Below are 22,996 nucleotides of genomic sequence, written 5' to 3'. Positions count from 1 at the left end.
CATTTTCATCTCACCTGACCTTGGCATTGCAGAGTCTTCAGAGTACTAAAGCTGAATTGGCTGTGCTGTGTGATGGGGTTGTGTAAATCTCAGAATTGGATGAGTAGCAATACAATTCCTTTGGCAGGAAAAAAAACGGCTCCCATATATATATTTAATCTATTCAACTGTTTGCCTTCAGTCCGTTTCTGTGGCTATTATCTCGTTATCTGATGGCTTATTCTTCCCTCATGACACAGCTCCTAAAGCAGTCTTAATATAACATTTGTATTATGATAAATGTATTTGATATATTTCAAAGTATAATGCCATAGGTGGCTCTTTGAAGAATTTATTTACACTCCACTGCTTTCATTATTCAAAAGATGCAGACCATTATCTCTTACATATTTACTGCAAAAATTACAATTTGATGCAATAAAAAGGTGACACACAAATCCAAATCTTGTATAAACTTATAAACAGTAAAGGGTTAGTTCACCCTTATAATATAATCTACATTGCAGTCAAGGGGCCCTGTTAGTTTACAAATCACTGTGATGTATAAAGAAACTGAGCTTCATTTAAATGACATACCTGTGGGTCAAGCACGGTTTTGGTAAAGCCTGGCCAAAAAAGTAGAATTTATAGCGGCCCACACTATCCTGCATATCAGTTAGGACGGATGGTCAGTTGAGTGTGTGTCCATCATCAGAGGATAATTGGGTTAATTCACTGAGGAAGATTGCACTGTGTATGTGCGGATATGTAGAGCGCTCGTATACAGCTACTCCTCACGTAATGACCTACCTCTTTAATGACTGCTTGGACATAAAGGAGAACTATGAGGTGAGTGAAAATTACTCATCCTCATAGTTCGAGCCGACGTGTGACAATGAAACTGTCACATGTCGGCTCAATAGATCGGGAAGTGAGCAGAGAGCAGTGACTGTCAGTCATGGCTCCCCGCAGGGATTCCACCCGTGCCCGCTCCAATCCTCTAGCGCTGACTGGAGGAACGGATGGGGGAGGGGCGGGTACAGCTGGCTCTGCCTCTAGATAGGCAAAGCCAGCTGTCACTCGCGCAGCTGGGTGGATCTCGCCAGTAATGCCGGGATCTGTCCCAGCTGCAGCGGTCTCCGTATACCGTGAGCTGTAGCTCGTGATACTGAGCTATACTGAGATATACTGAGCTATACTGTGATATACTGAGCTTTGGAAAACAAATGGCAAACACACTCATAAGTTTGTTACCAGCTTTACAGCAAGGTGCACATGGAAGGGCTTTAAACAGTAACAGCAAAAAGTTTCCCAGCACACTCACCAGCCAGCATGCAAAAAACTTATATAGAGGTGCCTCGGCGCGGCTGTGCGGCTTTTACATTTTCTGCAGAAGACGTGTATCTAAAACTCTGTTTTTAACCTTAGCGGTGAGACAAGTTTTTTTGCATGCTGGCTGGTGAGTGTGCTGGGAAACTTTTTGCTGATACTGAGCTTTGAGTCACGGGAGGACGCTAGTATATGTCCTCCCGTGACCCTTAGGAGAACTATGGTGAAAAACACTTATCCCATAGTTCTCTTTAAAACTGGCAATACACTGTTCTATTTTTTTTTTAGGAAAAAAAACAGAACAAATTCCTCCATCAATGCTTACGAGCGTTAATTTAGGAATGTCCCGCTGTCTTCATTGTATTCAGCTACTTGGCTGCTGGCTCTGTTCGTTCCAAGATTTTCGAACCAGCTCTCCGACTGGTCAGTTGTGTACACTGTTCAAGAACATGGGTCAAGCTGATCTCGCATTGCTCTTTCTCAGTCTCATTCCCGCAGTCGGTCAGTATTCACTAATGTACTGAACATTAGTATTTACCGCATGCAAACCTAAGTCATGTACTGTATATTAGAGCTGATTTCCTCTATTCTTCACTTGGAATGGAACTTGGTCATTAAGTGAGGAGTGTCTGTATTATATACAGTATTTCACAGTACAATGCCATAGCTGGTTCTTCGAAGAGGTTCTTTACACTCCACTGCTTTTATTGTTCAAAAGTTGTGAAAAATACAGGAATTTTTTTTATCAAGGGTTAAACATTCCAGAACTAGACCATGTGGAAAAAAAGTAAAAAATATATTGTTTCTACTTACCATTCTTATCAGCTCGACGAAATATCTAGAAAAAAAAAAAGAAACGTTATTGGCATTGACATCACAAGTTAAACATACAACACTGAATCAAGTGGTACATTCTCTCTCGGTTCAAAAGTGTTTGATTTTGTGTCAGTGGTGTAATAAAACAGGAACCCCTGTTGTTACCTATTCCTTAAAGGCCAAGTTTACCTTTCTGACCCTGTTTCATGTTACATCCATTTTAAGGTGTAACATAAAACATGGTCAGATGTCAGATTGGATTGCAACCGCTTACCTGAATTGTGGTTGCTCTCCCCGCAAGCAGTGGCAGAGGGACTTCTTGTAGTTCTCAGTGGAATACAGGTGTGGTGACTTCACCCTAATTGTAGTCGATTAATTATTTCTCCCACCCATGTAACTGAGTGCCCATACCTTGGTACTGACAGGGACTGAAGAAAGAATCTGCAAGAGCCAGAGCACTGTGCCTGTGATGGCGGTTGTAATGTTTTATGGCTCCAATGCAGAAAAACAAAATGCAGGTAGGGTAGTTAGTAAAGGGAAGCCAGAAAACAAGGATGGGAGACATCCTAGGTCTGTTATAGCAAACGGTCAACTAAAATAATATCTACGTGAGCTTTCAGTTTGTAATGAAGGATAAACATCTCTACTTCACCCTCCGGTTTACCTGGGCGGTGTAGAAAGAAAGAACAATTTGTCAAGGCAAAAAAATAGATCCCTACACCGGATTGCGATGGATCCAGGTGGCCCAGATAATGCAATATTTAGCATATTTGTCCTTACATGTGGCTAGCCATTCCTCGAAAACCTGAACATCCGATACCTGTCCGCTCCACTCCTCCACCGTGGGAATCAATGTCCCTTTCCAGTAGCGGGGGATTAAGCGTTTGGCCGCGTTTAGGAGATGGGGAAGGAGGCTGGATTTATATTAAGTCACAGTGTTGGGCAAGGAGTGAAGCAGGAAGGGGGCCGGAAGGAAAGGCATCTCTATGCCCAGGATAGTTTTAATTTCGGTCTGTATTCCTCGCCAGAAAGGTTGGATTTTAGGGCAGTCCCACCACATATGTAGGTGAGTTCCTATCATTCCACAGTTACGCCAGCAAAGAGGGGACACCGAGGGGTATATACGGTGTAGGCCACGGTACCACCGGGTGAGTAGCTTATAATTCGTTTCCTGGACTTTGGAGTCTATGGAGGAGGAATGAGTATATTTAAAGATATTGGCCGCTTCCATGAACCGTACCCCCAGGCCCCTCTCCCACTCCGCCAGGTAGTAAAGTGATCCTGGAGAGTCCTGCTGCAAAAGAAGCTTATACAACAGGGAGAGGGACCCGGAGGGCGGTCTCGGGGCGTTACATAATCCCTCAAAAAGAGTAAGAGAGTCAAGAGGTCGCATCTGGGACCTCAGTGTTTGGACAAAGTGCGACAGTTGTCTGTGCCTCCAGAAATCGAACGGATATGACCCCCACCTCTGACGCATCTCCGCGAGTGACATCAGCGTGACCCCTTTCAGGAATTTAGAGAGGCTTACTCGTCCATCCCCAGCCCAGCAATCAAGGTACGCGAGATTTTCACCCGGTGGAGTCAACTGTCACTTTTAGGGAGCATTGGCTAACTGGCTCCAGGGATTTGTCCAGCCCTGCATTAAATAATAAATACATTTATTTCCAAATGCAATAAATGTAAGTAAAATAATATAACCTGCAATCCACTGAGTTTGATATGATCTTCAGATGAGCAATCCCACCATCGTGACCTGAGAGGCAGTGGCCTAGGACCATAACCAGGTCTAGATACTACACAAATAATGTTATAAGGGTTTACCTCTCCTCCAAAAAAAAAACATCCCGCATTTTATTAGATTTACATCAAAACTGATTCATATGTCTACTGATCCAGCCCTACCACATATTGATCAATATGAGAGAAATATGGGGACAGCCTTTGTCTGGCTAATATGTAAACCCACTGGCTTCAACACTTTCTGAGTCACTGTCCTAAAACTATTCCCTTAAATAACCTTCTCAGAAAGAGGTCAGCAGTGGTAAACTCCATTCATCTCGCATGACAGGTTCCCTTTAAGTATGTCAGCAGAATATTTGCAGGTTATTGAAGATTAATGATATGCTAATATTACTTCTAGACAGGAAATGACAGTTATAATCCTCTATTCTTCCATCAAGCTTTATGATTTTTTGGAGTGAATTTGTCTAGGGCCTATCAGTTCCCATAACAGTACAAATATATGAACCTTTTAATAGGTAAGGACTGAGGTTTTTCCTAACATGAGTTAAAGTGTATCTAAACCTGATATAAACTGGGAAGCACAGTGGCCTAGTGGTTAGCACTTCTCCCTTGTAGCACTCAGGTCCTCAGTTCAGATACTATCTGCATAGAGTTTGCATGGTTTTCCATCCACATGCTGCAAGGTTAATTGGCTCCTGTCTAAATTGGCCCTAGCATGTGTGCAAATGAGACAGGAACCTTACATTGTAAGCTACTTGAGGGCAGGGACTAATGTGAATGTACAATATATGTAAAATGCTGCATATATTGTCAGTGCTATATAAAAACCTGCAATAATTTATTGCATCTTACCAGTCCTTAGATGTGGCGGCTGCTTTGGTCTTCATTTTTCAGGCTTTTTTCCTTTATTTTCACCTGCTGATGCCAGTAACACACTGTCACCCTAGGACAGGATTAGAGAAACTTCCCCCTGTCTTCTTCACCATAACATAAAGGGTAGGGGTTTGTAGTCTTATTTATTACAGGTATTTATATAGCCCTGACAATTTACACAGCGCACATTCACATCAGTCCCTGCCCTCGGGGAGCTTACAATTTAAGGTCCTTATTGTACACGTATACAGGGCCAATATAGACAGGAGCCAATTACCCTTCCATTCTTTACAGTGTTGAAGGAAACGAGAGTACATGAAAGAAACCTCACAAGCACAGGCAGAACATACAGACTCCTTGCAGATAATATCCTGACCGGGACTTGAACCAGGGACCCCTAGTGCTGCAAGACAGAAGTGCTAACCACTTCAGACATAAGTGGGAACAGGAATCAGCTGACAAGAATTCTGACAGGGCCAACAGCTATTTTCTTTGCTCTTATTGAAAAGATATTTAAAAAATCAATGGTATTTTTAATAGACCAAAAGGGATAATAAGAGAAATTCGTTGCTAGGGTATACATACTTTAAATTCCAATTTCTACTTTATTGAGCGGGTACATTTATACAATGTAAACAAATCACTGCTCTACTATTTATGGTTTTAATTCTACTAAATCACCCAATTTAAGTTAAAAAAAACTGTTAGTTTTGTTAGAACAAAGAGACAGAAGTGCAAACCCAATCGAAATAACTACACTAAATATAGCACCAATTTCATATTACATCAAAACGATTTTGTACATCTCTAACAGGGTACTTAGGTCAAACTGAATCAAATTAATTAGACATTAAATGTTAAAAATAAAACACTTGGCAAAAATATCATGCTGAGAAAAAAATATGCCTTCCACACTTATTAAATCAAAGCCCTCATTCACATGAGAGATGGGCGGCCCGTACAGATCCGTGCTGCGTGCACGGCCGTATCGGGCCCCTCCCGGGAAGGACAGGTGCTTGAATGGAGCCATCTAAGGACCCTTTCACACAGTGTTCCGATCAGGTCTGCCTGTCAGATTTTCAGGCGGACCTAATTGGAAACTCAATGTCCCGGCTCGGATGCAGACAGGATCCATCCTGTCAGCGTACGAGTACGGACACCCGCACGGACGTGCAGGGCGGGTGAGCGTAGGGCGGCGTACGGCCGCGCATTCCCATAGAGAAGGACATGGGCTGCGTACTAATCACACGCAGCACCTGTCCTTCCCGGGAGCTGCCTGATATGGCCGTGCACGCTAAACAGAGCTGTACTTGCCCGCCGTTTCTAGTGTGAATGAGGCCTAACAACCAACATTCACACAATTTATCGAGTTAAGATTCCCAACTCCTTGGGAAGCCCAACTGAGGGCTTGGATACAACTGTATTACTACAACTACATTGTATCCCATTGGTTGGACTTCAGATAGATTTCAGCTACAGGTGCAGATTAACCAAAGCTCTGGGCTTTAAAGAGGAACTGTAGGAACCTAAACAAATTAACCCTTGCAGTAGGGCTTCCCCCGCACTGTAAGGGCTAACTGCACGTTTCAGTCTAGGGACCAGAATACAAAAGATATACTCACCTGATCCTCGATCTTGCAGTGGTGAGTGCTCTCTCCCCTTCTGCTCTGGCTGTGTTATGTCCCTTTGGTGTCTTCACGTCTAATACAGGTAAATGGACTGTATTAGATGTGATGATGTCAGCAGGGCTCATACTGCCGGGGGAGAAGAGGCTGCGGCGACCAGTTGAGCAGCCAGGCGGGACTGAGGATTTTATTGGAGCCACTAGATCAAAACGAGCAGTCAACCCTTGCAATGTAGCCCCACTGCAGGGGTTAGTTTTTTCCTGGAGTTTATATATAACCTATACAGGATATTTTGCAACTGCTTTTGTTAGCAAGTGATTAACAGTTTGTTGAAAATTACCTCATTAGCAAAACATTGATTTCAATGGGTTGTAAATGAGGCATTTGTCAATAATGAGTTAATCCCAATATCAATACAATTTCTGCCTTATAATTTAGTTCTAAAACTGTGGTCCCAATTAGAGGGATCAGTCGGAAATATGAAATTCTGTTTAGGCCCCATTTCCAAATAAAAGTAGCCAGGTGATTTAGAGGCTTGTTTTTGCACGCTTGTATGCGTGTTTTTGCCTGCTTATATGTGCGTCTTTTAATACAGGAGCAGAAAACCGCATTTAAACTTTTAAATGGAACTCCTAAAAAATGTGTATGTTCATATTGTCTACGTAAACCCATGGCGCTCCCACACAAGTCTGTGGGACCATACATACTCCATTCTGCCCCAAATTAAGCTTTGAGCTACAAATGACATGATGGTCAGATGTGAATGGCCACCATTTAAAATAATGGGAAACTTGATGTTAAGCAGTGAAGCGCTTCAGCAAAGGCACTTCAAAATGCCCAGGTGTGAATAGGGCCATAAGGCCAGTTCACACCACAAAGTCTGCGTTTCAGAGTTCAGCCTCCGGAAAGCACTGAAACACAAGCCGGCCGGGTCCCTGCGTTCAGGGGCGGGAGGGGGTGTGGTGGTGCATTGAAGTCAATGGCAGGGCAGCCACGCCCCCCACCCGCAGTGCTATCACCTGCACCCGGAACTCAGGCACATTAGTGCCTGCGTTCTGGTCCAGTGCGATCTGCAAATATAGTGCTTGCAGCCGTTGACTTCAATTCCCCCGCCATGCCCCTTCCCGCCCCTGAACGCAGGGAGCCGGCCGACTTGTGTTCCAGTACTTTCCAGAGGCCGAACGCTCTGGAACTCAGACTTTGTGGAGTGAACCGGACCTTAAATAATTTTATGCAAGCAAATACCTCCAAGAAGCATTTATCTAATAGCTGCTTTTTATCTTTGAAAAAACAGAACCTATAGTGCCCACTGAGCCGCAGACGTTCAATATGGAAATATCAACTTTCAGCTCCAAAGCCAAAGCTTGGCAGTACAACCTACCCTATCAGTGCAAGAATGCTCACAATGTGTCCTAGGCAAGTGTCTGGAGCCCGGCAGCCATCCAGGGGCCCAACTGCCATCCATAGGCCAGCTCTCCCACTCTCCAAATTGATTAGATAGCAAGCAGTAAAAAAATTCCAAAATGATCCCGATAGACTGATGACTGAAAGTGACATTACGCACATCGGAACTTTTAGCCTTCAGGCCCCTTTCACACGGGCTTTCCCATCAAGTCCAATGCTGGTCCATGGCAGCCGGATCTAAATGGACATGCATCCGTTTACATCTGGTTACCTGCAGCTCCGGCCAGGACCGGAAAAGAAAAAAGGATCAGAGTTCCATTTCGATGGAGCTGATTGTGCCGGATCAGGGGTAACCTGATGTAAACGGACCCATGTCTGTTTACATCCCATTTCCATAAACCAATATGGGTCTGGTAATTTCAGTTTTTTCCTCCATCACAATACCTCAAAGCCACCAATCAGAATTCATTTTGATAAAAGAAAATCAATACAATACACATGGTCATATAGTTACATAGTTGTAATAGTTGGTTGCTATGGTTTTGCTGCAATTAACAAGAACTCTACTGCATAAGGCCACAAATGTGCTTCCTTCTAATTCCTCGATACTCTTGCATCAGAAGTGTTTTGCCTGCTAGAAAGTAAGCAGACGCTCAGGTAGCTACCATGGGGCACATACTATCAGACCACAACAGACCAGACGTTTTTCACGTACAAAATAAAAAGGTTAAAATCTATGTAAACTATCATGGATTCAGTAATAATATTATTAACAACAACCAATACAATCTACTGCCATTGTATCCATAGTTACTAGTGCTATTGTAAGCGTGGACATTATTTGAAGTGAAAAGCTTATATTATATTAAGGTATAACAATATAAAGAGTGGAAATGCTTACTTCTATACCAAAAGAGTGACACAGAAGGTCAAAGAGCTTACAGTACATTAAAGGGGACTTGATTTGTTCAAGCTGTGTCCAGAAACGTCAGGCAGAGGACAAAGGACTAGTCGGCAGTGTTGTCTGTGATCTCCCTGCACCTGAACTTTTTATAATTACTGACTTACCAAGTCTTGCTCCGCATTGTCTCTGTGTGAAGGCAGCCAGCTTGGTAGAGGCAGAGCTTTGCTTTCACGTGTCAGGGCTGCGCTTCGATGACTGGTGGGGTAATGACCAAGAAGCAGCAGGAGATGTGGATAAAACACAAATCAACAGAATGAATGACGCAAAAGCAGGGGGATCTTTGCACAGCAGGCGCTGAGATACAGCTTTCTCTGCAGCAAGGAGAACAGTGAGCAGAACAGTAGCGACAGCATGAAATCACACTCTAAAATTTCCTGAGACTCGCGGTCAGAGACTGTAGTTCCTTAAAGTTTTTGTAAACCCTAACAATGAATTTATCTTATTTGCGATCTTTTAGGGTTCTGCCTAGGCACAATTACGTTTTATAGATGTTCCCTATACACTTTTTGAGTCCATGTTCACTCTACACTATTAGGTAAGGATACAGTAGGTGAAAAAGCATACTATCCTTCAAGTTATAATGGGAGAATACAATTAGGATGCATTCACACCAAAATCGGAAGAAAATCGCAAGTCAACGGAGGGTCCATTGACTTGCAATTTCAACCTCCATTGACTTCCGTTCCTTTTTTTTTGGCCAGACTTTATTTTAATTAACATGTCCTGAGTGGACAAACATCTCTGTATTTTTCTCCCACACTACAAAGACATGCTGGAAGATTGATTGGCCCCTGTCTAAATTGGTGCTGTGTGAATGAGATAGAGATTGTAGATTGTAAGCTCCTTGAAAGCAGGGACTGATGTGAATGTACACTATAAAAAAAAGTGCTGTGTAAATTGTCAGTACTATATATATACCTCTAATAAATAAATGAAAGTTTAGAGAATGGAGGAATAACATACAATCCCCTAGAAAAAAACACAGTGATACAGAAAAATACGTTTTCTGAGGTCAAAAACATAGGAAAACACAGAAAACATGGGAAAGGTGGCCAAAAGAAAAAGGGCCCAACATTGTTAGCCTGCTCTGAACTCCTGTCCTGGGTGCTTGTTCCAGGTCAATGAATCACACTGGATTCACGCCTATGCGTTTTCTCTCTGATACGTTTTCCACTGAAATAAATGGAAATACATCAGCATGCATGTCAACGGTTTCAATGCTTATTACAATGCACTTTGTATTGAATGTCACCATGCATCATAATGCAGGTCGGCGCACATCTTGATGCATGTGTTGAAAACCACAAAGGTGTGAATTCAGCCTGAGGCCCTGCACACCTGAGTTCCAGCTTGAGCAGTGTGTACATCATTTTTAAAACTTAAATGCAACCTTTAGCTCCATTTTAAAGATATTAACCAAAAATATTATTGAGAACATGGGCCACCCCTTTAGGCTGGGTTCACACCTAGGCGTACTGAATATGCGCGTCTGTCGCGCGACCGTCTCGCGGGTTTTTTACCGCGATTCGCGGTAAAAAAAGTTGCGCTACCGTTGCGCGATTACGAAGGCTACTTGGCTGTATCCCAATGTAAAACGCCCTACAAAACGGCCCAAAGAAGTACATGTACTTGTTTGAGCGTAGGCCGTTTTGTAGGGCGTTTAAGACGGGCGGAAATACGGAAAGGTGTGAACCAGACCCATAGAAAACAATTGGATTTTCATGTTTGTACGTTTTGTTGAGCGTTCATAGAGCGTTGAACGCGCGACAAAACGTAAAGGTGTGAACGGGGCCTTAAACAAGCTGCTAGCAGGCTTCAAACAGCCTTCAGTAAATTTCAACACTACCTGAAACATGAAGAAAGGCTGCTAGCAGCATGGGAAAGTGACATTCAGATCTGTGTTAAACAACCTCAAACTGGACCAGAAGGGTGCTTTACCCCATTCGTTGCCACAGCCAGTTTTGTGGGTGTTTTGTGCACACATGTTAAAACGCACATTGTATACCTGAACATTGCTTGAAGGAGATATATGAGGTGAGTGATTTCCACTCATCCTCATAGTTAGCGCCGACGTGTGATAAAGAAGCTGGTGAATTCTATTGATCGGAAAGTGAGCAGAAAAATGTAGCCGACCCGCTCACTTCCCGATCGTCTCCCTGCAGTGAGTTGTGACTGTCAGTCACTGCTCCCCGCATGGTTCCCTTCTCCCCTCTCCAATCCTCCAGCGCTGAGTGGAAGAATGAACGCGAGAGGGGGCGGGCACAGCAGGCTCTGCCTCTAGATAGGCAGAGCCAGCTGTCACTCACGCAGCTGGGTGGATCACAACAGTATTATTGGGATCCGTCCCGGCTGCAGTGCTCTCAGTATATATCGGGCAATAGCTCACTATTTACTGAGCTTTGGGTCAAGGGAGGAGGTTAGTATATGGCCTCTGTGAGTATAAAGAGAACTATGGGGAAAAACACTTATCCCATAGTCCTCTTTTAACTGCCTCCGGGCCGGCCGTGAGCTCTCTAGATCTGAGCGGGCGTCTTTAGACGTCCGCTCGGACACGCCCCCTTGCACGTGCCATTGTCCCGCTGATCCCGGACTCCACTGTGCCCGGTGCGAGCCCGGGATCAGCAGGGTCACAGGGGATCAGAGGGAGCTCCGTACACGATGTCCCCAAATTTAAAGTTACACATAAAAAAGAATAAAAAAACATCCCCCCCCATACATACACGCGTCGGGCGAATACGTGCAAAAAAAGACGATTGCGCCCATTACGCCGCACATGTTACATATCGCCGCGAACGTCGGAGTGAGAGCAATAATTCTAGGGCCATCAATCACTGATAACACTAAACTGATGAGCGGTGAAAGCTTTTAAAAGTGTCGCCTATGGCCAATTTTGGATGTGGTAGTTTTCTGCGATTTCGCGGGTGCACGCAATTTTAAGGCTTGACATGTTTGGTGTCTATTTACCCGACGTGACCCGATCTTTTATATTTTACAAAAAAACTGGGTAATAATAAATGTTTCCTAACATAATGTTAAAAAAAACAGTTTTTTTTCAAAATTTTCTGTAATGTTTCCTAATTGTAGTACAAAATAAAAACCCATAGTGGTGTTTAAATACCACCAAAAGAAAGCTCTATCTGTCCCCAAAAAATGGTATAAAATTCATTTCAGTAGCTCGTTGCATGACGGAATAAACGTCAGTCAAAGTACTGCAGCACTGAACACTGAAAAATGGCCTGGCCAGGAAGGGGGTCTAAACACCTGGTCTTGAAGTGGTTAAATCCACCCAAAATTATACATTTTCTAAAAGGAGAGATAACTGTGACAGTTGCAATTTTTTACGTTAATTCAACTTTTTATCAAACCCACATTTTCAGTAAAAAATACACTTAAGGTAATTTTAGTACACATAAACACAATAGATTGGCCAATTTTCGGTAAAATATAAAAGATGAGGGTGCAATGAGTAAGCTGATACCAAACATGTCAAGCTTCAAAATTGCCTGCATCCATTAAACAGCGAAAACTACGGTACCCAAAATTATCCATAGATGGTAAAAGCTTCCACATGTCATTGATTTAGAGTTAACCATAAATAATGGCCCTACTGTAGAGTTATTGGTCTCATGTCAATCGGCGCGGTGATACTTAACGGCGCAATTGTTTTTTGTATGGCGTAAGTCAGCAGAAGCAAAGGGGTTAAATGCTCCAACAAAGCTGCTTGGAGCTTGCATGGAATCTTTGCAAATGCTTTGTGAAAGCTCTCTGTACACACTGCTGTTATACAAGCTGCAGCCTATGTAGGCAAATGTAACATAGGGGTCAGGATGACACCGTTAAAAACAAGGTAGCCATGGCAGCTCCTATATTTCTATCCTCAAAGGTTTTCCTTAGGTCAGCTTTTGCAGTTTATTGCCACTACATGTTCTCTATAATATCTGCAATCTTTACTGCAGTTCTTGTGTCTTCCTCTAACAGTGAATTATGTGTATACAAGATAATTACCGAGAGCACTCCCTGTAACCATAATTAAACTTTGGCCATTTCTAGTTAACATATTGCAACCATTAGCTATTGAAGTTTAATTTAATAGGATTTGATTTAGCAGCTTTCATACATTTCATATTTACACTAATGTATTAACTGTATTGCAGCAATATTCCAACCAGTTACTGTCAATACGTTTACCCCTCTTGGCTTTTCAAAGCTGAACTCCTGGTAGATTACACAATGCCATGTAAAGAATAATTACACTTTTTACAGAAAAATAATAACTGGACACTTCTTCAAAAGAGAAAAAATATGCATTTATTATTTTCTTGCATTGGAACCAGTAAAGCATTGCAACCGCGATCAGTAGATGGTGATTGCTATGCTCAGACTGTTCATCCCGTCCATATTGAGGTACCAATATTTAGTAATAGGGGCGGGAAGAAGTGTCAATGGGCTACAGGTGTGGTGACGTCACTGAACTTGTATCCCACTGAAACTACAAGTCCGTCTGCCATGATGGCAAATTCACAGGACCTGTCAATGGGTGACAGCCGTGTGGGCAGCACCATGGGTTAAAGGAGAACTATGAGGTGAGTGCTTTTCACTCACCTCATAGTTCTAGCCGACCTGTGACAATGAGACTGTCACAGGTCGGCTCAGTAGATCGGGAGGTGAGCGAACACATACCGGGTTCGCTCACCTCTCGATCCTGTCACGGCTCTCTGCCGTGACAGGGGGAGGGGCTGGATTCCCCTCTCCTCGCTCCGATCTGCCAGCGCTGACTGGCGGAACGGACGGGGGAGGGGGGTGACAGCTGGCTCTGCCTCTAGATAGGCAGAGCCAGCTGTCACTCACGCAGCTGGGCGGATCTCGACATCGATGTCGGGATCTGCTCCGGCTGCGGTGTCTCAGTATACCGCGAGCTGTAGCTCACGGTATACTGAGCCTAGGGTGACGGGAGGACGCTAGTTTGTGTCCTCCCGTTACTCTAATGAGAACTATGGGGAAAAGCCCTGACCCCATAGTTTTCCTTTAACAAGGAAAAATAATCAATTCCCCAATCCACATTGAATGGCATGGATTGGGGAACCTCCCCTGCCGGGCTATTGTATTCTGGAACGCGTAGAGATGAGGAGCTGCATTCAAACAGAAATTCCAAAAATTTCGGTCAGAACATGATAATAATGCATCTCAACAAAAATGGGGTGTCAATTTCTGGGCTATTGTACAAGTTATATGCATGAAACTGACTGGGATTGATCATTGGTATGTGTTCGCTCACCTCCCGATCTACTGAGCCGACCTGTGAGTCTCATTGTCACAGGTCGGCTAGAACTATGAGGTAAATGGAAATCACTCATCTCATAGTTCTCCTTTAAGAGTGACCCGGCTGCTATCCTTCTCCACTTGTCCACCCTCTCACGAAACAGGTATAAACGATCCCTATTGATACACCTTCTAAATGCTGCTAAAATGTGCATCCCCCTGCTTTGGAAAACGACTACAGCTCCAACACTTCCCATGTGGATCTCGAAAGAACGGGAAACAGAGAAGATGGATTTCATGACAGCTTCTTTACATCAGCAGGAGGCTAAATCAAACGTCTTAATGTCATTTGGCAACATTAAGCTGCTAATTTTTGTGTTTTCGAGACGATGAGGACAGAAAAACCCACTTGTTTAGCAGGAGTGGTCAGCATCCCTGTTCTACCAGCATGCCTTCTTTCCGCCTGATGTGAATGTATTTGTCAATGTCCTCTGTTTTTGTCCTTGTATTTGACGATAATCCTGTTGCTGCCCTGTCTTTACAGATGTTGTACTCCTGCTACTTGTGTTTAAAATAAAGAATTTAAAAAAATGGGGTGTCCCTTAAATGAGGGAACCCAGAATTAAAGATACACATTAAAAATGAGAGAACCAAACAACACAGTACAAACAATTTTAGTTTTGCGGTTTCATTGATATTGGCTATACCCAAGTAACACAGTAAATAATGAATCCCCGGTGATTTGTGCCAGTTTTGAGTCTATAATTCCACCCATTATGTTTAAGCTCTGAAGAAGGGGGAGGTCTTTGAGCCCCGAAACGTGCTGGAGGATCTTTGTTGTCGTTTGTGAACTCATTCAATTATTACAAGTTTTTGGAATCTTTCACTGTCTTGTTTGGTATTGTCGATTAACTTTTTTTAAGGGTTATTACATTCTGACAGCTGGCATCTGCCACTGTCAAAATATCCAAACATCGAGTGCAGCTTATTGGCTGCAGTCACTATAATGGCCCACAATTTTCGGCCTGGCTCCTTGGGACAGAAGTCATTTGAAAAAAACACTTTTGTTGAACAGGGTGGTGCCACCAGGGGCACCCACAGCTCAAAATTCAAGCAGTATATGGCCAGCTAAACAGTGGCCATATACTTGAAATAACTGTCCCCTTTTTGAGAAAAAATATTTATTTTTTTTGTAACCACCATAAAATCTTTTTCTCTGCATTCATTTAAGGACACAATAAAGATCTTTGATCTTGACCATTTTGGCTTATAATGCCACCATCAGGAGTAGGAAAATGGTCTGGATAAAGATGTTTGCTATGTCCTTCAGTGAACGAAAGAGAAAAAGATTTTTTGTACTCAATATAAAATAATTTTCTCTGCATTCATTGAAGGACACAGCTAAGATCTTTAATCTCAACCATTGTCCTACTCCAGATGGAGGCACTGTAACCCATTGGTTGAGGTCAAAGTTCTTCACTGTGTCTTCAATGAACAAAATCGAAAATAGGATTTTTTGTACTCACCAGAAAATCCTTTTCTCTGCGTTGATTGAAGGACACAGTGAAGATCTTTGATCTTGACCACTGTCCTTCTCCTGATGGCAGCCCTATAACCCAATGGTGGAGATCAAAGAGCTTCACTGTGTCCTTCAATGAATGAAAGAGAAAATAGGATTTTTTTGTACTCACCATAAGATCCTTTTCTCTGCGTTCATTGAAGGACAGAGCGAAGATCTTTGATCTTAACCACTGTCCTACTCCTGATGGTAGCGCTATAACCCAAAGGTTGAGATCAAAGAGCTTTGCTGTGTTCTTCAATGAACGAATGAGAAGTTTTTATTATTTTGGTGGGTTAGGTTTGTGAATTGAGCTATGAACATGCTTGCAGAAGGAAATGTCCTTCATAGTACAATCACAGGAGGCAGGTTGGTGACCCAACTGCATAACAGAAAACTGACCTGGCTATGCTGTCTGACATATGTGCATGGTCTACAAGACTGGCTAAACGCAATGATGAATCCTTCAGCTCAGCTCAGGTTTAGCCCTAGCCCTCATTCATGCATGAGCATTTCGAAACATGTTTCCAAAAGCGAATTAAGGCTCGACTCTCAGATTTCCATGTTATTCTGTTGAGTCCATTCACATCTAAGGCCTGGTTCACACGGAGCGTTTTGTATCGCTTTTTCTGCCCTAAAAACCACTCAAAAAATATGCCCCCAAAAAATTCCATTCATCTCTATGGCACTGTTCACATCTGAGCATTTTGTCATAATAAGCAAAACGCCTGCCGCTGGAAAAAGTACATGAGCTTTTTTTTGGCATATTGCAGCTCATTTTGGCCCCAGAGACTCAATAGGAAATGCTTGAAAACGTGTGTTTGCTTTGTTTTTACACGTTTTATGCATGTTTGCTCATTAACATCAATGAGCTACAATCTGCTCACAAAAAGGAGGGATTTGATGTATGCGCATAAAATGTGCATCAAAAACACGCGTAAAAACACGCAAAAACGCTGTCGTCTAGACGTGAACCCAGCCTAAATGATGTGCTGTGGTCTGAAAAATTCCAGGAGCTTCTTTGCGGCATAACTGCGCGTTTTTGGTACCATCAGACTTTAATGAGAGTACCTGGAAAACATGCACAATGCATGTTTTCGCACCCAACAACTGTCTCCTTCTACTAATAACGAGCTTTACATTGTCTGCTCAAGAGATGCTCAAGTGTGTATGTAGCCTTGAAGTAGAACTGAACTCTTAGAAAAGAATATCTATACTCTATAAGTAAAACAGGATTGTGTTATTTTTTGTGTTACAAAAAGTTACAGTTTTCCCCTTGGGAAATCTCCCCAATGGGAGGGAAACTCATGTCCACATTGGAAGATTTCTCATCTATTCCTGTTCAATGACAACCTAACATTTGGGATTTCCTTTAATTTTCAGGGATAATGGTCACCAGGACAAACAGAGAGGATGAATCTCCCTAACGGAGAGCAATAAAAGACTGGTGGGTGTTCTAATCCCTCTCCACTCTATCCAAAACTAGAAACAAGTGTTGGCTTTAGTTGCATTCAGACACCAACATACTCAGCGGAAGCATGTGCCTTTTTATCCAATAAATTGCTATCATGGTAGTTTGCTGGCTGTGTTAGCTTGGTAGAATGCACTGGTCTGCCCTCCTGATTGCTCAGACCCTATTCACACTTACTGCAAGTGTGAGTGTAGCCAGGAGATTCAGGGGAATTTATAAGAACTTAATGTTGAGGTTTTCTCTAGTTGTTGTCAAGAGAGCTCACTCCTAAAAAAGTCCTGCTGGCTCCTGGATTGGACAAACTGGCTCCTGAATTCCATAATAATTTTTCTCCTGTGTTATGCAATAAAGTACTTCAGCTAATGTGCTTCAAAATGCCCAGGTGTAACTGAGGTCCAAAGATGGCCATACACTTTTGTCTTGCGAGGGTTGTAAAGTACTTAAAAAAACGTACAATCTGCCCATCTTGGACAGGCAGATCGTACTTGCGATCACTGCAGGCTTGCGATGACTGCAATGAGGGGCTTCCGATGACTGCAAAAGGGCAGTGTGCGCGTGAGCACAGCGGCCCATTCGGCAGTTGTCGAACAAGCAGGCCACTTCGATGGAAGATGTGCGACTGTACAGTAGAAAGGGTCGCACGCCTTCCATACACTGCACGATTATCGTACGATCGCAGGATTTCCCGCGATTCTCGTGCAGTTTGAGCATTTACAAACAATTTTAGGGTGTCTATTTGTGCGTTCTTGCATGTTTTTTCAGGCATATTCAAGCTTGAGCGTTTTTGTTTTAGCCAATGGAGACCTAGGTACTAGAAGGAGATGGTTGTTTAGCCTTGAACAACACTAAGGGGGTTATTCACAAAGCTGCCGAAGGCAGCAGAGTGAATAGCCCAGCCGATGTGAAGTGAGCCAAACGCTGTTCGGCTATTCACTTCAGCCATGAACAGCTGCCTTCGACTCCAATGCAATATCTGGCTCGGCTGAGCCGAAGCTCCGGCAGCTCACTCAGGCCGAACGGCAGTGAGTGAATAGCTGAATGCCGCCGAGGTAGCGAGCAGAATAGAAAAATACGTAAGTAAATAAATAAAAAAAGTTTAAGAATTATTAGGAAAATTTAAAAAAGTTAACAAAATAAGAAAAAAAATGTAAAGATAAGAAAAAAAAACAACAATGCACGCCGACCTGACAAACTCCCACCGCATAATGTAGAATCTGATCCTCGGTCCCATGGTGGTCAGGACTCCCCTCTCTCCCCCTCTAATCTGGCTATGGAATGTCACTGTGTCCTCACATCTAATGGTGGTCAATGGACCTGCATAAGACAGGTTGACATCGGCGGTCCTTAGGCCACAAAAAGCTCAGGGAAGAAGAGCTGTGGGGACTGGTCTCGCAGCCTGGAAAGAGCTGGTGGGATCGAGGATCGGGTAAGTATATCTGCTTTATTTGAGCCCTAGACAAAACTAGCACCTAAAGTGACATTAAAGTCACAATTCTCCCTCCCCCCCCGCCACAATACTGCTTTAAGGACTTACCTTAAATGATGCTTCTTGATACGATCATCATCTTCTTTCCACTTGTATTCAGCAATCCCTCCAGCGCTGGTGCTGGTCTCTGATCCACAACAGACTCCTGTCTCTTTCTCTCCCTCGGTGTCTGTCCGACGTGCACGCTCCCGGCTGCATGCATTCACCTCCACTGTGTCTCTCCTCCAAAGATCTGTACTGCGCATGCGCCTGCCCCATCATCCTGCACGGCCGCTCGAGAATCTTCAGATCTTAAGACGGGAGCCAGCGGCGGAGACAGAGATAAGTAATTACCTTTTTGGTAACTTTTTTTAAAAATGTTTTTAAATCTTTTTGCTATATCTACTACTTGCTAGCAGTAGATGTATGCAAAAACAAAGGTGAGTTCAATTCTACTTTAACCCTTGCAGTACAAGGGTAGCCCCACTACATGGGTACATTTTTGATTTTCCCAGAATTCTTCTTTAAGGCAAACATGCCTACTCTTTGCTTTAGTATTGCATTTAGGAGACTTTTCACCTCTTTTAATCTCACCTCTGAAAGGCTACATACTGTGTTAGATATCAGATGCAGGCAGTTCTGGTAAAACAAGAGTTAAAATAATAACACCATTGATATTCTAGAACGTTGTCTGATGTTGAGGCGTCTACGACAGTTACCCAGAGGGGATGTCGTGTTCAGGTTCCACAAACTACCATCTCTTTTCAGATCACTGCATAATGTGACAAAGTAATTTGCCACAAGTGCATCTGGTGACAGGTAAGTAGATCATTAACATCTCACCCACATATACCGAGATCCAATTTATGTCTTTAATGTACAGTGACATCCCCTGTGACGAAAAGGACACTATAGCACAGCAATGCTATTCTTATGGATTATATTGACCTGTTAATATATAAAAAGGACTTTCTGCTCATCGGTTCAAGACTCCCAGGTGCCGAAATGTGACTCCAGCAGTACAAATAATGCGTCCTGTGCATGGATTATAGTTTTTGGGTTGCCTTGAATCTGGTGATATTCTTCAACAATAAAAGCTCATTCATGGGAGCAGAAGTCTGCGTACCGTAAAAAAAAACGTCCGAATCGTTGAGCTTGGCAGTCTCAGATGTTGCATACAGTCCACCAGTACAAATCAATGACAGGCTGCAGTCATACGCTAGTAAAGGCTTCTCCAAGCACACACTTGTGTACAGGTATGTACGCATGCCTGCCCCTGGATGCACCACCCCAACATGGTGCTCGCAAAGAAGGTAAAGAAAAATTGAACTGAGAGAATATGAAAACTGACATGACTGGCCTCCTTTTGTGAATGCTGGTTGCCTGGCTGTCATTCTGATCCAATGGGGGAAATGTATCAAAAGAGGAGCAGAAAAAATCTGAAGCAGTTGCTTATAGTAAACATTTAGCCAGTGGTGGAACTATCGCCATAGCGACCCAGGCGGCCGCTAGGGGCCCGGGGCACAGGGGGGCCTGGCCAGGAACAGGTACAAAGGGGTCCCCCTGATGCCATGCAGGCAGCCTGGGTCGCTATGGCATCGCAGGCTGCAGGACTGTCACTGGCGGCTCTGAGGAGGAACGTGCCGCTGTTCAGATCACTAACAACCTGTTCAGTGATCTGTGCAGCGGCGCGTTCTTCCTTAGTCAGTGACAACCAGCGGCGACCGTGGAGGATAAGGAAGAGGTCAGGGCCAGCGATGGAGAAGGCTGGCAGTGGATTGGGGCTGACAGGTAAGAAGTGTGCAGGGGTGTGACCAGCCCACACGAGACCCTGCAGAGCCCACCATAGCCCATATGGCCTCTCAGGTGGGCCATGTGGGATCTCCTATAAAATGTTGCTATGGGGCCCTGTGATTTACGCCCCTGAAACCAGCTTCTCTCTTCAGTTTGTTCAGTTAGGTTTTGAAAATGAAAGATAAAAGCTGATTGATGACTGTGGACAACTGCTCCAGATTTTGTCTGCTCGAGTCTTGATATATTCCCCTCAATGACTTTAATACTTTCTGAGCTTCTGACATGGAACAAGTATTTGGATCGGGAGTTCTGACTTTACTCAGACCTTCCAATCTGAATGTTTGGTCCAGGTCAATTACTCAGGAAGTATAGAAGCCAAGCCAGAGACAGCCAGCATCTAAAACTCTACAACAAAGGAAGCACCACATTTCTCCGGATACAGGACTTCTTTAGGCACCGTTCACACCCGGGCGGTTCGGATTTGTCTGCGCTGAACCGCCGACATGAACAATCCCATACATTCATACGGGGACCATTCATGCAACCGCGCGGCTCTGCGCGATCCGAACCGCCTGCCGCCCAAAATGCTCCCTGACCTACTTTTTTCAGACTTTAAAGCAGAACTCTGGGGTCAAATCTTAACCCTTACAGTGGGCCCACGCATCAAGGGTTAGGTGCTCATTTTGTCTAGGGGGCTAAAAAAGAAAGTTATACTCACCCGAACTACGATCCTGGATGGCTCCTAGACCAGTCCGTTCAGCCTTGCGCCCCCTCCGCTTCGGCGGCCTAAGGTCATGTGCACGGCGTAGAGGACGTGAGGATGCAGAGGGACATACCATCGTTGGAGCGGAGGAAGAGACAGGCTGGAGGGAGCGATGTAGGAGCCAGCCGGGATCGCAGTTCGGCTGAGTATAACCTTAATTTAGCGCCCTAGACAGAATGAGCACTTAACCCTTGCACTGCAGGGTAGCCCCACTGCAAGGGTTAAGATTTGATTTGCTTCAAGTTAAAAAGCATTGCTCAACTTTCCAAACAGAAAACTGATTAGCAGCATGAACGGAACTAACAATCTGCTGCGTCTAAAACTCTCCTCTGGCTGCTGGTCCATAAGGACTTGAGATGTGAAACTAACAATAACTAAAGCTCAGTTCTCAGATATTTAACCTCTTCCCCACCAATCAGATCGCAGGAAAAAAAGACACGACTTGTCCTCCGGAGTGCGGATGATACGTCTCCAACCATCCCTTTCCCATGGAACAAAAAAAATCCCCCCGATTTCCATGGTGACACAATTATCAAGCTATATGACAAACATAATGGGGAGTCACCACACTGACAATCTATATTTAGTTGCCCTGCGCTGCTTGTAACAAGATAAAATACACAAATTATGATCCGGGAAATAAAATTCCCCTCCGGGTCCATCGTTAGTACATTTAGGCAAATGAACGGCTTTCCTTCCGAATCATTCACATCAATCCTGTGACAGTTTCATTGCTGGTGATAGTTACAATCTGCTCCCGTCCACAACAATCTATACAAGCTCCCGGATGGCAGAATAGAATCTTCCTCTTGGGAGCTTTAAATCTGAGTCAATCTAAACAAGCGGGATCGGTCAACGCTGCTGCGGCAATTATTTATGGAGCAGAACAACAGAAATGAATATTTTCTAATAGAGAACACAACAGCAAAAGTGATCTCTTCCGAAACTTAGAACTCTTTACTAAAACTTTATTCCTAAAATACATCAATGTAAATTCAACATATATCCTATATGTATATGAGTAATGACACCCATAGGCGTATGTCAACGTATATGGTCCTATATGTATATGAGTAATGACACATATAGGGGTACTGCAATGTATATTGTCCTATATGTATATGAGTAATGACACATATGTTATGTTGTTCTTGCTACTCCAATAACAATATAAATATCTTTGAAATATAAATATTAGCACATATAGTGTATCATCAGTGTATGTATATAATATATATAATGACATATATAGAGGTACTGCAATGTATATTATATATGAGTAATGACACATAGCAGCACATTAATGTTTATCAGTAATGACACACATGCAATGTATATTTTTCTATATGCATAGGAGTAATGACGTGTATATATATAGGTGTACTGCAATGTATATTGTCCTATATGTATATCAGTAATGAAACATATAGGGGTACGGCAATGTATAGTATTCTATATGTACTATATGAGTAATGACACATATAGGGGTACATATAGGAATACGGCAATGTATACTGTCCTATATGTATATGAGTAATGACATTCATTGGGGTACATCAATGTATATGGTCCTATATGTATATGAGTAATGACACATATAGGGGTACGGCAATGTATATTGTCCTATATGTATATCAGTAATTACATTCATTGGGGTACATCAATGTATATTGTCCTACATTAGTCATTACATTTATTGGGGTACATCAATGTACATGATATCCACCCAAAGCTATATTTAGATTCCGATAGACATGGGTGGGTTGTCTCAGCAGCTTCAGTAGCTTTGCCCCAGCCATGAAGTCTCCCTCCTCCAGCTGCACAAAGGAGTCCTAACCCCACTTGCACTCTGGTAAAGTAAATATAAATCCAATCAGTAAAACCTCATATATGCTTCAGCATGTCACACATACAATAAAAACTAAAAAGTGACACAATTCCCCCCCCCCCACC

General features: G+C 43.2%; 1 protein-coding gene across 1 annotated transcript in view; it reads right to left on the bottom strand.

Annotated features, from left to right (window-relative positions):
• NECAB2 (N-terminal EF-hand calcium binding protein 2) overlaps positions 1-22,996 on the bottom strand; it is a 164,577-nt gene that overhangs the window by 138,578 nt on the left and 3,003 nt on the right. Inside the window, exon 2 of the mRNA XM_018568055.1 lies at positions 2,122-2,146. Coding sequence (XP_018423557.1) covers positions 2,122-2,146 — 25 coding nt within the window. The remainder of the gene's footprint in view (positions 1-2,121; positions 2,147-22,996) is intronic.

This window comes from Nanorana parkeri, unplaced genomic scaffold (genome assembly GCF_000935625.1).
Source record: "Nanorana parkeri isolate BGI_ZX_2015 unplaced genomic scaffold, ASM93562v1 scaffold1132, whole genome shotgun sequence".
In the NCBI taxonomy this organism is placed as follows: Eukaryota; Metazoa; Chordata; class Amphibia; order Anura; family Dicroglossidae; genus Nanorana; species Nanorana parkeri.
This window is presented reverse-complemented; position numbering and strand designations above follow the sequence as displayed.